Source organism: Orycteropus afer, unplaced genomic scaffold (assembly GCF_000298275.1).
Source record: "Orycteropus afer afer isolate SDZICR_OR568_19922 unplaced genomic scaffold, OryAfe1.0 scaffold00210, whole genome shotgun sequence".
Classification (NCBI taxonomy): Eukaryota; Metazoa; Chordata; class Mammalia; order Tubulidentata; family Orycteropodidae; genus Orycteropus; species Orycteropus afer.
This window is the reverse complement of record NW_006921797.1, coordinates 688,026-705,376: the sequence shown is the minus strand read 5'-3', so window position 1 is coordinate 705,376 and position 17,351 is coordinate 688,026. Positions and strand designations below refer to the sequence as shown.

At 41.0% G+C, this 17,351-nt stretch overlaps 1 protein-coding gene across 1 annotated transcript in view; it reads left to right on the top strand.

Moving 5' to 3' along the window:
* USP13 (ubiquitin specific peptidase 13) overlaps window positions 1-17,351 on the top strand; it is a 164,015-nt gene that overhangs the window by 99,793 nt on the left and 46,871 nt on the right. The window contains exons 9-11 of the mRNA XM_007948269.2: window positions 3,575-3,646; window positions 4,000-4,093; window positions 15,857-15,982. Of these exons, the coding sequence (XP_007946460.1) occupies window positions 3,575-3,646; window positions 4,000-4,093; window positions 15,857-15,982 (292 nt within the window). The remainder of the gene's footprint in view (window positions 1-3,574; window positions 3,647-3,999; window positions 4,094-15,856; window positions 15,983-17,351) is intronic.

Below are 17,351 nucleotides of genomic sequence, written 5' to 3'. Positions count from 1 at the left end.
TGACAGTGGTAGCCGGGCACCGTCTAGTTCTTCTGGTCTCATAGTCGTATAGGCTGAGGATTGCATGGTGTACCAGTCGTGAAGACTAATTGTTTCCATGAATCTTTGGTTTTCTTCATTCTTCTTGCTCTGGATGAGGAGAGACCCATCATTGCATCTAGATGGCTGCTTGTAAGCTTTTAAGATCCTAGTTGCTACTTGCCAAAGTAGGAGGTAGAAGAATGTTTTGTGTAGTATGTTATGCTAATTGAACTTGATGTCCCTTGTGACTATGGTCCTGAGCCCACAGGTTCAACTACTCCCTCCCCCTGGGTAGCTGGCTGTGACCAAGAAGTGACTACAACCTTGTCTCTTGTCAGCTCTACTATACCCCTGGGAATTCTTACAGAACATACAAATATGTATCATATTTTTTAGTAAGTTATTTCCCACGTCTTATACTTGTACTGTCATCATTTGAACAATGTAGCTTCATTTTATATGACTCATACCCCATAATTTTTGAAAATGTTGCAGGAATGTCCTTATGTTGGTATTATATAGTCATTATTTCTTTAAATTGTTGTTGTTGTTTGCCGTCAAGTCAGACCCAACTCATAGCGACCCCTCCTTGGGTTTCCGAGGCAGTATCACTACAGAAGTAGATTGCCCCATCTTCCTCCTGAGGAGTGGCTGGTGAGTTTGAACCGCCAGCCTTCTGGTTAGCAGTCAAGTGCCTTAGGCACTATGCTACCAGAGCTCCTTTAGCATGGAAGAAACTTGGGTTCTTAAAGTCCACCAACATTTATAGTGCTCTGCAATTTGCAGTTTTATAAATTCTTTTTATACTCTAAAGTTGGATGAAGAATTTTCTGAAGTATTTCTTCAGGGAAAAAATGTGTTTCATGTCTGTTAGATTTAAGATTCATATATCTCATGTTGGTCTTATTTCAAGAGTTTTAGGATTTTCTGTGTTATATATAACCAAACCAAAACCAAACACACTGCCGTCGAGTCAGATCCGACTCATAGTGACCCCTCCTTGGGTTTCTGAAGCAGTATCACTACGGAAGTAGATTGCTCAGCCTTCCTTCTGAGGAGTGGTTGGTGGGTTTGAACCGCCTTCTGCTTAGCAGTCAAATGCCTTAGGCATTATGCCACCTATTGCTAATTACTAGTGTTCTTTGCTAGGGTTTTATTGCAGTAGTGCCTTTTCTTTTGGGTTATAGGCAGTCTTTTGGTTTCTAAAATCGATTGGTTGTATGATTACATAATATGAACTTATTCATTCAACAAATATTTATTGAGTGCCTTTTTTCATACCAGATACTGTTCTAGTGCATTTTCCTTCATAGAGATTACATTCTAGTGGGAGAACCAGATTAAATAGAAAAGAAAATAAATAAATTGTATCATTGCAAATAGTGATTCATGCTAAGAAAGATGTCAGCCTGGGCCAGGTGACAGGAAATTATGGAATGGTGGGGAGTGGGCCATGTTTTGGTTGTGTCTAAGGAGATGACTTTAAAACAGAGCTGACAGGGAGCTGCTGAGCAGTTCCTAGTGTCCTGGGACAGAGACAGCAGTGTCATTATGCTGAAACAGGAGCAAGCTTGCATGCTCTGAGGGTGATGGGAGATGAGGCCAGAGATGCTGGCAGGGTAGGGCTCATGAAGGGCTGAATGCTCCTTCCTAGAGCTTCCAGGCTGAGAGAGTTGAAGACTGAAGGACGAATAATGAAGCACAAAGTAGAGGATGTGAAGGAGGAAATGATTTAAGAAGTGAAAGGAAAGATTGTGTGTTAAGACTAGAGAGAGGTGTTAAAATCAACCCTGCTGTGTCAGGAGGAACTATTTAGATTGTGGGATTGTGGATTCCTCAGAGGACAATGTAGGGGCAGCAGGTACAGCCAGCAGAGTGGTCAGAGCCCGGCTCTGGAGACAGGTAGGCTGGCTCCACTTTGGGTTTCATCACGCACTGCTTGGTGACTTTGAAGAGCTCCCTAATGAATCTTACCCTGATTTCTCTCTCAAATGGGCATAATGATCATAACACCTTTCTCATATTCCTTATATGATGAAGACAGACTCCTAGTATGGGAACACTCAAGAAATGGTAGTCATTACTATTACGACAGGCAGTCTCTGGCTTATGACAGGGTCACGTTCAGATGACTACTTTGTTATAAGTCAGTTCTGATGTAAGTCGAAAACTTTTTTTTTTTTAAGTTTTATTATTGTCTTTTATTTTCAGTATTTTTATAAATCCGATCTTTATTTGTCTTTTCGGGTTGGAAACATATCTGAGAATTATAACATCAGAAATTACATGCTGCAACAATGTATGTAGTATATAATGCTAATAAGATACACAAAAAAATATAAATAGAGGGTCGTAAGTGTGGCTCCTCCTAACTTGGATGCATTGTAAATTGAAGACTGCTTGTATTATACAGTTGAAGATTTTTGGAACAGTTCCAAACTTTACTTTTTTTTTTCTTTTTAATTGTGGTACAAGTATATATAATAAAACACTTGCCAATTCATAAATATTTACATGTATCTTTCAGTGACATTGATTACATTATTCATATTGTACAATTATCACCATATCTGTTTCCAAATTATTTTACCACCATTAACATAAACTCAGTACCCCCTAAACAGTATTCTGTTGGTTTTTGAGGTTAAAATTGTGATGGTACAGATTGGTGGTTCTTGACTGTGGCTGTATGTTAGAATCACCTGGGGAACTTTTGTTGTTGTTGTTGTTAGTACCGTCGAGTCGGCCGCAACTCATAGTGATCCCTCCTTGGGTTTCCGAGGCGGTATCACTACAGAAGTAGGATTGCCCAACCTTCCTTCTGAGGAGTGGCTGGTGGGTTTGAACCGCCAGCCTTCTGGTTAGCAGTCAAGTGCCTTAGGCACTATGCTACCAGAGCTCCTGGGGAACTTTTAGAAGAATCCAAAATGACAGTCCTGATCAGTAAAATCATAACATTCCTGGGTGGCACAAATGATTCATGCATTTGGCTGCTAACTGCAAGGTTAGCAGTTTGAGTTCACCCAGAGGTGCCTGGGAAGGAAGGCCTGGTGATCTCCTGAAAAATCATCTATTGGAAACCCTGGGGAGTTCTCCAGAGCTCTGGTGGTGTAGTAGTTAAAGCATTCAGCTGCTAACCAAAAGGTTAGAGGCTTGAACTCACCAGCCACTCTGGGGGGTGGGGGAGGGAATGAGGCAATCTGCTTCCCTAAAGACTTACAGCTTTGGAAACCCTATGGGGCAGTTCTACTCTGACATATTTGGGGTTGCCATGAGTCACAGCTGACTGAATGGCAACTGTTTTTTTTTCTTTTTTTTTTTTAATTGGGGAGAGCAGTTTGTATTTTTTTAAAAAACAAAGCTTCTTAGGTAACTGCAAAGATGCAGTCTTGGTTGAGAACCCCTGAGAAAAGGAGAAACATTATAGGGAGGTCCAGGGTCTCTGGAAGCACTTTTCCTCAGGTAGATGGTTTAATTTTGACACAAAAGCAGTACGGTACTGTTTGGGTTCTGTTCTTTTCCTATGTTTTGACTGTCGCTTCTCATTTTCTAGGTATGTAGGAAACCTTCCAAGAATATTTGACTACTCTCCATTAGATCCAACACAAGATTTCAACACACAGATGTAAGTGCCAGATGGTCCCCCTCCCCCCACAAAGAATCCAGTAAAACAGTCATAGTGTTTGTCTGTGGGTTGCAGAATGAAAGGCAATTTTTTTTTTCATTGTTTTTAAAAAGTTTTCTAAAATGATCATGTGTTACTTTTATAAGAAGAAAGAAATTAATAAAGTTATCTTTCAAATAAGGACAATTTGAAAATTTTCAGAATCAAAGAAATGAAATCAGTTATTTGTGAGTAGTTAAGATAAAATGTTCCACCTGAAAGCTGCTGTACTTATTGAAATGCATAGGTAATTTTAACATCTCTAAGGAGAAACAACAATGACCTGTTTGTTTTTGTTTCTCCCTGCTGTCCAGGACTAAGTTAGGACATGGCCTTCTCTCAGGCCAGTATTCCAAACCTCCAGTGAAATCTGAGCTCATCGAACAGGTGATGAAGGAGGAACACAAGGTAGGTGTCAGAGTGTTTGCCATGTTGATATATAGGTAGGACGGACTTGTATCAGCCAGAATGTGGGTTTCCCATGAATTGACAAATGATGGAAGTAAATTTAATAAGCTGTCAGAATAGTTATTTCATCTGAGATCCTAGAGTGTCTCTCTGCTGACTCTTTAAAATTGTGGTGTGGAATAACCAAGGTCAGAGTTTCCAGTGAAGGCCGTCTCATGAATTATATATGTGTGCCATCATTAGTGATCTTCAGAAACAATATCCTTTATGAATTAGAGCTGGGAGGGAAGGAACAAACCATGTAAAAGTATAAAATGAACTCCCCTCAATAATGCAATCTCTTCTTGGCCCTCTTAGTGTCTTTTTCCTTCTAAGCCTCAGCTTTGTTTGCTAGAGTTTCTCAAGGGGCTGCGTGTTAGTAAATACCACCACAGCTTCCTCAGCCCCTTCCCAGAGCAGAGGATTCAGAATTTCTGAGGGTGGGCTGAGTAATCCTCATTTTTGGTACACTGCCACCCCAGGGCGTTTTAAGCACATCAAGTATACGAAACTCAGTTGGGCTTTCAGTCCCTATTCATTGATAGAGTCATTGAAAGACATATTCTCTTAATTATCTAGTGCTGCTGTAACAGAATACCACAAGTGGGTGGCTTCAAAGAACAAAAATGTATTTTCTTACAGTTTCAGAGGCTAAAAGTCCCAATCAGGGTCTTGCATGTGGATTCCTTCCTTGACTGTAGCCTTGGGCAGTCCTTAGTTCCTTGGTGATCCTCACGTGGCATCTGTCTTCCCTGTTTGTGCTTGCTTGTCTTTATGTCTGTGCTGTTCCTTATGACTCACAAATGATGAGATTGATGATCTACCTTCCACTGATAGGACTGTAGCTGACTGAGTGCTACATTAGATTGCATTATAGAAGACGATTACTATACATTAACAATATAAAAAAAAAACTCATTGCAATTAAGTAGACTCTTACTAATAGTGACCCTATACCAAAAAAAAAAAAAAACCAAACTCACTGCTGTCAAATCTATTCCGACTCATGGTGACCCCCTTTGGGTTTCTGAGGTGGTAAGTCTTTACGGAAGTAGATTGGCCCAGTCTTCCTTTCATGGAGTGGCTGGTGGGTTTGAACCACCAATTTCTGGTTAGCAGTCAAATACCTTAGGCACTATGCCACTAGAGCTCCTAGTGACCCTATAGGATGGAGTAAAACTGCCCATAGAGTTTCGAAGGCTGTAATCTTTAGAGAAGCCTACTGTCACATCCTTCTCCCAAGGAGTGGCTGGTGGATTGAAACCTTTTGGTTAGCAGCACTGCAACACCAGGGCTCCTTTTAACAGGTATAAAACCAAAAGAAATCAAACCCACTGCCATTGAGTTGATTCCTACCCATTAGGATAGAGTAGAACTACCCCATAGGGTTTCTAAGGATATAAATCTTTATGGAAGCAGACTGCCTCATCTTTCTCCTTCAGAAAGGCTGGTCGATTCAAACTGCTAACCTTTTAGTTAGCAGCTGAATGTTTTAACCACTATGCCACCAGAGTTCCTTCTTTAACAGATATAGGGGCCATGATTTCAATACACATTTTGGGGGGAGACAATTCAATCTATAATATACTCCTTGTCTCCTAATTGCCGGACCTGCATTTTCGTGTGCCTGTGGGATGAGGTACTGGCGCCTCCTCAGGCTTCTCTGTTGCACAATTCCAGTGGGCACCACATGCCACCTGGTTGTTATGCATTGCACCCTTGGAATTCTGCAGGACACAGCTTATACAGCTATATTCAGTGGCCTTGGTTCCCGTTGTTATTTGAGAATGTTCTGAATGGAATACGTGCCCCATTTCTCCACCACCTGCTCTGCCTAGTACTTGACATAGTGGCAAATTCTTTCAATCCTGTTTTTCTTGTGTGTGCTCTCTGTGTTTGCATCTTGAGTCAGTCATCCTTTACTGATACTTGCAGACTGAGAGCAAGAATTGGAAGTAAATAAACTCTTGTTCGTAGTGAAGCCAGCTATTGTGGAAATGGAGCAAAGAGGAGAAGGGAGATTACAATGGAGATGTACAGTGGCAGTGTTTGAGGGAGGCAGGTTGGGGAGGAGGTGGAGAGGGGAATCAGCATTCTGAAGGGTGAGAGCAGGAGATGAGAGAAATATGAGGGCAGGCTTCATAGCGACGCAGGAAGAACTTAAGTTGTCAAGTTACAGTGCTACTCAGCATTGCAGGACAGCAAGTTCCTTACCACCACAATCTGAAAGCCCCTCATCAGAGACATTTGAGGAGATGCAGTGGTGTGGGGCTGGAGTATGGGGTTATCCAGGATTCTTCGGCCTCTGAGCTCCTGTGAAACTTTGAATAGGTAATGGTGAAAAAACTTGGTCCAAAATTTTGTTTTGGTCATATTTATCCTGGGTTTTCCATCGAGGCTGTATATCACTTCTTGGATAGTTCTTCTCTTGAGTTAGAATACACCTTCTCAGGTTGAGGAGAGGGAGACTGGCTTAGGGCTCAGGAGCCTGGCTTCCTCTCCTGGCTCATCCAGCTGCAAGGTTTGTGACCTTGGACAAGTTGTTTGACCTCTCTCTCTCTGTCTCTTTTAATTGATGTATAATTCACATATTATAAAACTTACCCATTTCGAAGTGTACAATTAAGTGTGATTTTTTTGCATATATACAAGACTGTGCAATGGTCACCACTACCTAACTCTAGAACATTTTCATCACCCCCAACAGGAACCCTGTACCTATTAGTAATCACTCCCTATTGCCCTTCCCCCAGTCCCTGGCAACCACTAATTTACTTTCTGTCTCTGTGGATTTGCATATTCGGGACATTTCCCCTTATCTCTCCTGAGGTCAGCAATCAAAATAGCAGAACTAGTCTGGGTGGTGGTTGTAAGTATTTCAAATGTGAGGCTTCCCTTTCTAATGTAAATAAAATCTGTGTATATTTCACAGTCATTGTGCTTTTGGAATCTCTTCATTTAAGAAAATGTGAAATGAAAAATCATCCATTTAGTGAAGGTTGGAAATAAAGTTTGCTTTGTTATTGTTATGATGTACTTTTACAGTAGAGAAAAGTAGTTCTTATATGAGCAAGACACGTTATTTATTCAGTCTATGAATGGTGCCTGCATGGTGCCTACTGGATTTAGTGACCGCTGTGCAGTAGCTTTGTAGCTCCAGGGCTCTGAGGGTTATGGATGGGAACCACTATTCTGTCTAGGTCAAGGTATGCAACTTGGCAGCACTTGGGCCATATCTGGCCTGCAGGTGTGTTTTTCTTGGCCCACACATAAATATCTAAATTTCTAGCTTCTCATAAACAATTAGAACCTTTGCTAGTATCAGGCCCATGATAGTAATTGACAGAAATCAAGTACCATCCCTCCCTTTACACAGATCCACTGTTTCTCTTTACATTGGACACACAGTTCCCAGCTGGCTCCAGTTCCTTTCTGACTTAACAACCTCACTGGCGCTCTGGATATTTGGGTTTGTGACCTTTGATCTAGATGCTTTGTAAAAACTCATTTCTAGCTCTTAGACTTACTTACGATCTAGTGGTCTTGAAGAAAGACTCCTGATCAGTGTGATCAATGATACGATATGTATTTTGGCCAATAAGATTTTTAACATTCAAAAATAGAGCTTGAATTGACCCTGTGATTTTCTTTCTGACCTTGAGAGTATCAGTTTCAAGCTGTTACTCTAAGGAACAAGTAGTTTGTAGCAAAATCTCCACTCCCCTTGACAGGGGAAGGAATCACTTTCTGAGGCATCAGGATTTTCCCTGATTGGTTTCAGAGGAACCAATTTATAAGAATCTTCCTTCTCTCAGATACCAGGTGCCCTTTGGCCAGGTGGTCCTGCCCCAGGCCTCTGGTGCTTGTGATTTGTAGCTGAGCCTGAAATGGCCCAAGAGAGGAGGAAGATGTGCGGAAGCAGCGACGGGGATAAGTTACGAGAGTAATATGTGGCAGAGGGGAGAGAGCATGAGAGATGGGCCAGAGCCATGTGGTGGAAATGCCATTTTACAGTGCCACCACCAACAACGGTACTAATAACTAGCATTACATAGTGCTTAATAAGGACCAGGCTCTTCAGGTATGTTCTCTTGTCCAAAGTAACAAAGCAAATGAATTGCAGAGCTGAGCATCTCATCAGTTAGTCTGACTCCTGAGTCTGTGCTTCCCACCACTCTACTGCCTCCCTAACAGCTGTATGTCAGGCTTCCAGGGCTTCATATGTGGATGGTGGTAGGTGGATGACAAGGGAGGATATTTGAAATTTGCAGAATTACCAATTAGCCTGGGACCGTGATGTTTCTTGCCTCTAGCCATATTTGTGCCCATTACAAAGAAAGGTGATCCAACAGAATGAGGAAATTATTGAACAATATTATCAATATCACATGCAAGTAAAATTTTGCTGAAGAGAATTCAAAACTGGTTGCAGCAGTACATTAATAACGAACTGCCAGAAATTCAAGCCAGATTCAGAAGAGCCTGTGGAATGAGGGGCATAATTGCTGATGTCAGATAAATTTTGGGTGAAAGCAGATAATACCAGAAAGATGTTTACCTCTTGTTCTGGTTACCTAGTACCACCCTGACAGGAATATACCACAAATGGGATGGCCTTAACAGACAGGAGTTTATTCTTTCCTAGTTTGGAGGCTTTGAGTCCAAGTTCAAAATGCCAGGCTCTCGGGGCCGTGTGAAAGCCTCTCGACCTTGGGCTTCAGCTCTGCCTCTTGCTCATGGCCTACTGAAGCTAGAGGCATCTCTTCACCCAGGCAGCTACTGGCTGCTGAGGCTAACAAGCCCAAGGTTGACAAATAAAATGCCACAGTCCCTGTGTTCCCTAACCACATGGCAGGCCATTGATTTAAGTCCATTGTAAGTCCCCAGGTTGGCAGAGCGTGGCAGGCTGCTGAACAATGACACGGCTACATTCAGGGTCCAAGCGTGCCATAAACTAGAGACTATCCCCAAGACTTCTTATGTACAGGAAGCAGACCACATCTCAAAGGCAGCTACTCAGCTGCTTGTGGTAGATCCCACAATGGAGTTGATTGCCAGTCTCATCATAGGTAATAACTACATCCATCTGCCCAGCCACTCAACCAGGCCCAGTCAAGTTGACATACAACTGAACTACCACACCTCTGTTTTATTGACTGTGCAAAGGCATTCAGCTGTGTGTGGATCATAACACGTTATGGATAATACTGTGAAGGATGGGAATTCGAGAACACTTAATTGTGCTCATGAGGAACGTGTATATAGATTAAGAGGCATTTGTTCAGATAGAACAGGGAGATACTGCCTGGTTTAAAATTAGGAAAGATGTGTTTCAGTGTTGTATTCTTTCACTACATTTATTCAATCTGTATGCTGAGCAAATAGTCTGAGAAGCTAGACTATATGAAGAAGAACATGGCATCAGGATTGGAGGAAGAATCATTAACAACCTGTGATATAGAGATGACATAACCTTGCTTGCTGATTTGAAGCACTTACTGATGAAAATCAAAGACGAAATACAGCCTTCAGTATGATTATACTCAACATAAAGAAAAGAAAAATCTTCACAACTTGACCAGTAAGGACAATCAAGATAAATGGAGAAAAGTTTGAAGTTGTTAAGGATTTCATTTTACTTGGATCCACAGTCAATCTCCACGGAAGTAGCGGTCAAGAAAACAAACACTGTATTGCGTAAGGCCAATCTGCTGCAAAAGGTCTCTATAAAGTGTTAAAAAGCAAAGATAGCACTTTGAAGACTAAGGTGTGCCTTACCCATGCCATAGTATTTTCAATCACTTCTATGCACATGAAAGCTGGGTGATGAATAAAAAAGACTAAAGAAGAATTGATGACTTTGAATTATGGTGTTGGTGAAGAATATGGAATATACCATGTAGAAAGGAACAAATTGTCTTAGAAGAAGAATAGCTAGAATGTTCCTCAGAAGCAAGGATAGTGAGACTTTGTTTTAATGACTTGGACATGTCATCAGGAGGGACTATTCCCTAGAGAAGACATCATACTTGATAAAGTACAACGTCAGCAAAAAAGAAGAAGACCCTCAACGAGATGGATTGACACAGTGGGTGCAACAGTGGGTTCAAAGATAGCAACGAATGTGAGGATGGCACAGGACTGGGCAGCGTTTTGTTATTTTTTTACATGGGGTCACTATGAGTTTGACTCAGTGTTAGCTGACAGCAAACAATAACATCTTAGGTCGTAGGTCATTTCTTAAATATGTACTTCTTAATATTAAATTGATGTGGTACAGAGCAAGGTGAGATCTAGGTTTTGTATATCATGCTTGGTAAACATTTTCCTCTCTAAAAAGATTTGCAGTATTTCTTTTGGATACGGCCAGTTCTACTTAAATTTATTGAATTGGGTTTTTAAAAATTCATTGTGGTAAATATATATAACAAAGTATTTGCCATTTTAACCATTCTAAAGTATATAATTCACTTATGTTATTGTTGAATTGATTTGAAAAATTATATCTATAATTGATAAGACTTTCTCACTATGAAAGGACATTTTTTTCTTCTCTATAAAGGATATTTCTTAGGTTTGTTTATTCTAAGGCAGTATTTCCAGAAGTTTTAATGATGAATACTCCTTAATTTATTTCTACTTCTGAATATTACATTTTAAACATTTCTGTACAAACAGTATTTCTTAAGTGACAGTTCATTTGATTTCCCATTCAAATAATCCTTGACACAAAATTGCAGGTCTCAATTTTTGTTCAACTTGGGATAAGCAGTGTTGTACTTTAAGGTGATGTAATTTTAGCTCTAACATAAGACTTTTAATTTTATTAACCTCCATTCTTCTGTGCTTCAAAGCAAAACAAACCCACTGCCATCGAGTTGTTTCCAAGTACTAGTGACCCCCATTGGTTTTCTAAGGCTGTAAATCTTTATGGAAGTAGATTACCTCATCTTTCTATTCTCCTGTGTTAGGCAAATGTAAAATTTCTGACTCACCTTTTGAAATATGAAAAATAACTTGGGAAATGTCCCACAGCTTGGGAGGTCTAAGATGTCCATTAGCAGATGAAAAGTTTAAATCAACAGGATGCATACTCTGGTGTGATGGGTACAGGCTGCAGTGCATTTATCTTCTTTCCATTCCTGTGGTCTTATACTGTAAATCTGTGTATAAAAGTTTCTCTAACGCACTACAAAGCCTTAATCATATTTATTAATTAAAAAAAACCCTCAGTGCTGTCGAGTCAGATCTGACTCATAGCGACCCCTCCTTGGGTTTCTGAAGCTGTATCACTACAGAAGTAGGTTGCCCAACCTTCCTTCCGCGGAATGGCTGGTGAATTTGAACCGCCAGCCTTCTGGTTAGATTCAGGGGAAAATGTGTGGATGGTGTCTGGCTGACTGCTGGTTCACTGTGTTAAACAGAAAGTTCAGTGTAAGCATTTGAGAGAGATACTGAACACCATAGTCCTCTCTCTAATTTTAGCTGATCTGTTTTGCAGTTGCTGATGGGCAAAGTGAGTACAGTATTCTATAAATATGACAGGTTTCTTAGTGGTTACTATTTTGAATATTGTCTGGGGCCGTCTCTTAGGATGTTAGTTGTCAAGATGCTGGGAGTTGGCTTGCTAGCTAGAGTGCATGCTCCCTGAAGGCAAGTCTGACTCTTCTCAATTTCTGCCTCTCTCTGCCTTCTTGTGCAGTATTAGGCCCATAGTGGGGCACTTGGTTCATGTCATTGGCCTACTGCCAAATAGAATATGGACTTTCTTTGACCTCAGTTCTTCAGTTCTTATTTTGGCTTCTTGATTTCCTTGTTTCAAGTACCTGCCTTATATAAGGTCTGACTTTTTTTGGGGGGAGTCATTTAAATTTGTGAATGGTAGAGAGAATAGTGTAAATTCTGTTTTCACTAGAAGATATATTACAAACTACATGCTTTGTGTAACTTTATCAATCATTGTTCTGTCAATTTCGTTTCATTGATTCCTCCTAAACTCAACTCTTACCTTCTCTGCACTTTTGTCTCCTTTCTTTCCTTCCCTTCTTTGGAGTGTTTGAACACAAGTTCCATGCATTTTCCTTTTCACCTGTAAATATTCAGATAGCATCTGTAACTATTAATAATATCTTTTCTCTTTTAACATAATCATGTTAAAAGTTGTTTAAAGTGTTAAAAGCACACCAATAAAATTAACAGCCATTCCTTTTGTATTATTCAGTCCATATTCAGATTTTCCCTGAAGTATCACAGATGTCTTTTTTAATCCCCCTCCTTTTCTTTTTCAGAAGTCATTGGTTGAAGAAGCTGCATCACTTGCCCTAAGCTTACTCTAAAGATTGCTTCCTTGAGATATTGTTAACTCGTGTTTCTTATAAACTGATAGTTAGATCTGGAGGCATGATTAGATTCAGGCTCAACTATCTGACTTACTGATATCTATATGTGAAGAACCAAAACAAAACCAAACTCATTGTCGTTGAGTTGGATCCGACTCCTAGCGACCCCTCTTTGGGTTTCCAAGGCAATATCAGCTCTGGTAGCATAGTGCCTAAGGCATTTGACTGTTAACCAGAAGGTGGTGGTTCAAACCCACCAGCCACTCCTCCAAAGGAAGATTGGGCAATCTACTTCTGTAGTGATACTGCCTCAGAAACCCAAGGAGGGGTTGCTATGAGTTGGATCCGACTCAACAGCAGTAAGTTTGGTTTTGGTACCATCACCACAGAAGTAGATTGCCCAATCTTCTTCTGAGGAGTGGCTGGTGGGTTTGAACTGCCAGCCTTCTGGTTAGCAGTCAAATGCCTTAAGCACTAAGCCACCAGAGCTCCTGTATGTAAAGAGGAGATAATGATAGTTGAGTGTGAGAGTAAGACCTCTTCTCTGAAATCAGATAGAACAGAAGTGGGCGTGGGGGTAGACAGACAGAGCCAGCTGATGATTAGTGCAGTAATATGGGGAAGCTGAATTGAGCTAAAATTCTCAAACCCAGCTGTGAAACCAGGAGCTGGCCTGCAGCATGACATGGAGAGGGAGAAGTCCCATCTCTTGTTAGGAAGCTTTTTCAGGTAACTTCTAAATGATGAGCAACTCTCAAGCTATAGCTTTACCGTTGAACACAGGGATTAAGAAAGGTCATTTGAGGGAAAACAAAGATATGAAATGGACCCAGAAAGGGAAGAGGCGTGAGAAGGAAAAGAATGAGACTGGGCCACAGTCAAAGTGTGGAGCTGAACTTGTACTGTTTGTCACCATGGCCTCTAATGAAACTTCTTGTCCAAGTTGTAAGAGCAGGCGGTGGCACAGAGGAGCATCCAGCTCTTCAGGAATTTCCTGACTTGTTGAACTTCCCAGAGCAGCCACTGTCTATGGTCTGTGTTGGGGATTGGCCGCCACACCATGCTTGAGTCATAGTTTATATGAAATAACTCCATCAGCAGCAGCAGTGAATGCGTGCCTGTGTGACTGCTTAAACAGAAATGCACTGGGGTGAAAAGATTTATTCTAAGAAGTGCTCCCATACTTTTGAGAGTAGAGAAATAATCTCTGGACTCACCAGTGATAATGGTCTCAGATATGTTGGCTTTGGAGAGGGCTTCCCCAAAGCCAAGATGTCTTCTCTTTTTGGCAACTGGTAGGAGAGACTTGGAGACATCAGAGATGAGTGGTAGCCACATGTGTACCAGGAGCAGCATCAGGATGTAAGAGAGAACGACTTACCTAGGTATGTTATCCTGGCATTTTACTTAACACCTCTTTCCCTCAGTTTTCCCATGTCTAAAGTGGAGGAAATAATCCTAATAATTGCCTTGTGGAATTGTGTGAGTTAAGCAAAATACAAGTAATGTGTTAAGAACTATGCCTGGCACCTAGTAAATTTTCATGCAAGTACCTAGAATAGTGTCTGACATTTTATTGCACTCAGTAAATATGTATTCTGTGAATGAATAAATGGTAGCATAGTGGCTAAGGCACTTGACTGCTAACTAGAAGGCTGGCGGTTCAAACCCACCAGCCATTCCTTGGAAGGGAGATGGGGCAATCTACTTCCGTAGTGATACTGCCTTGGAAGCCCAAGGAAGGGTCGCTATGAGTTGGTCTGACTCAAAGGCACATAACAACAACAACAACATGGTGCAAAGATAAGGCATTATTATTGTAAGCTTGTGTTGGCTGATACCATGTAGGTATGTATCAGCTTTGTGAATGAAGAAAGTTATAGTTTTATTTACATAATTTTTAGGTGGTGTGTATACATGTAATAAAATCAAGTCAGCTTAATGGTTCTCATCCAACCCTAGGAGAGTGTCTGAAGCCCTGTGTGTGTAAGCTGGTTTATTTTCTAAGTCCTCTGATGCTGGAGTGCTGCCATCTTTGGGAATTGTCCTCTAAGAGCTTCTAGCATTGTTTTGGCTTCTCTGTCGTGGTTCTCAGCATTTGTTACAGATACAAGTGTATCTCTTATCTCCCTTGTTGGGTGTAGGCTCTTGGCGAACAGACTTTCCCATAGTGCTCTGCATGAAGTAGGTGGTCAGTGAATACTGGGTGACTTGTTTTCAGCAAGACAAGAAAATTCACTTGATTTTTCTTTTCTTTTCTTTTTTTTAAGGAAGCATGGCTAATAATGTGTGTTGGCAAGACTGGCCACATGTGGGTTTCACATCACTTGTTGCATCTGCCTATGTGATTTTGTCAAACTGCCATGGTCTGTAAACTGTAGGGATTGACCTGAATGTCAATCAGGTGTGAGTCTTGACCCTGCTTGCTATAAGGTGTGTAGTGAGGTGGCAGAGGTGGGCCAGAAACAAGCCGAGAATTATAGAAAAGTAGAAGGCAGTTTGTGCTATCTGCCAAACGATGGCCCAGATAAAAAGTTCTTTGGACTTCAGAAGAGACAGTACAGCCTGGAAGTTGAGGAAGGGGAGGTTTTGAGAAGGGGCTAGGCAACAGCCACATTTATAGAGAGGACATGTATTACTTTTTTGCTTGATTGACAAGGTGAAGTTTGTTGGCCTTGAGATTCTTCTCTCTTTTTGCTATAGTGAACCTGGAATTTGAGTCAAGCAGAACCTAGATGCCTTTCTGGTTCTGCTATTTCTTTATTGCATGATAATCTGGTCATTAAAACTGCTTTCAGTTGAAAGACCTGACTGGCACTTCTCTGTCAATCTCAGTTTCCGTAGCTGTAAAACAGGGACGAAAGCGGTATCTACTTCATAGGGTTATTCAGCGCTGCTATCAGATGGGCTCCCCAGTCTCTCTAAGGGGGTTAGTTCATACACCCTCGTGGAGAGGAGGGAGGAGTTGCTGCACAACTCTCCTTTTCTCTTGACTTCCTTCAGAGCCCCTTCTTCCTTAATGCATCTCTAGCCTGTTCATAAATGGGCTGTGATGGACCACTTGGATTACCATGTAGCAAGTCCTGTGAGGGTGGATCTAATGTCTCTCTTCAGAAAGTGGGTGTATTTATCACCCTTATCCTTAGCTTCGAGCCGACAGGAAGAGCCCCATTCTGTTCTTACGTAAGGTTCATAGTGCAGTGCCTGGTACATACTAAACAGCCAGTGAATGTTGGCTCTTACCATGAGTTCTCTTCTTTGGGCTTCATTTTTCTCATCTGAAAAATGAGACTTCTAGTGACCTTTGCTCTGCTTGCCCCTTTGGGCTCTTAGGAGGCGCCTCAAAGTTAATTATTAATAAGTTGATATTATTTTTATATTTCAGCCTCAACAGAATGGGATCTCACCACGCATGTTTAAGGCCTTTGTAAGCAAGAGCCACCCAGAATTCTCATCGAACAGACAGCAGGATGCCCAGGAATTTTTCTTACACTTGGTGAACCTAGTAGAGGTGAGTAAGTAAACCTTTATTCAAAAACGTTCAAAGAAGTTTTAAGAAGCCCTTAAGTAGGGTCTACTGTGGCTTGGCCAGAAGGCTTCCCCTCTCCTCTTTTCTTACCTGGATCTGTCTCTGCCATAGCTGGGTCAGAATCAGCTTCTTTGAGAAGTCTTTCTGTGCTCAGCTTACTGCATGCAGTTGCTCCTCAGACCTCATTTTCTAGTCATTTGTGCATCTATCTGTTTTAATTTGCACGTGTGATAGGATTGTCAGTTATTTCATGCATCATTTTTTTAGTACCTGTGACAGAACTTTTCGAGGGTCCTTTGTGGTATTTGCTGCCACCACTCAGAGAAGATCACACTTTGTCCAAAGCAGAGTCCACCATGGTAGACACACTTTGCCCAAAGCAGAGTCAAATCACATTAAATGCTGAAATAGGCTCTGCCTATCACTTCTACACAAAACCTGGAATACAGTCAGTCCTTCACAAAAGAAAATCACATAGGGAGTGAAGAAAAGATGAAAAGGGACAAGCAAACCACTAGGTCACTATGAGTTGAGTCCAACTCGGTGGCACATAACAACAGCAACAACCTATGTCAGTTGTGGGCCCCAAGTAGCCCGAAATTAATCTCTCCCCTTCCCTCCCCATCCCAGCAACCTACAAAGTGAGTTCCATTTCCCAAGCAAACCCTTCTTTGTCTTTTTACAGTAATGGGCTCATACAGTACTTGTCTTTCTGCAATTGACTTATTTTACTCAGCTTGATGTCCTCCAGGTTCATCTGCGTTATGAGATGATTTGCGTTAAATGCTGAGGTTTTAAAAGCCACCGAGGATTCCTAAATAAAGGCTTGCTTTTTTTTTTAAACAAACATAAAAATCAAGAACATTTTTCTGATGATAGAAGTGACACATGTTTTTTGTAGAAACCATGGAAAAACACAAAGGAGAAAAAATCTTGCATCACACCAGCCCCTGAAAACAATCAGGGTTAACATTTTGGTGTCTGACCCTCCTGTGATTTTACAAGTGCATATGTTAATTCTGTACACATTTTTTTTTAAGTCGTGTTTTTCCACTTAACTTCTTGTGAACATTTTCTCACATCAGTACATATTCTAATATGGCATGATTTCCTTTTTATTTGTATGTAATTATATGAGTGCATTTATATAATCTTATCACATATGTCTTAATTTTCCAGAGGGTCCTATATTTTTTCCCCTTTCTCTTTTTTGATTGACTTCCCTTCCTTAGTTCTTCTAATTTATGTGAGTCCTCTTTCCCTGATTTCCAACGGTTGTGTAACACTGACTCACACAAACTTTATTTTATAGTCCCCTCTTTTGGGACTTTGTAAATATTCTGGTGTTTTG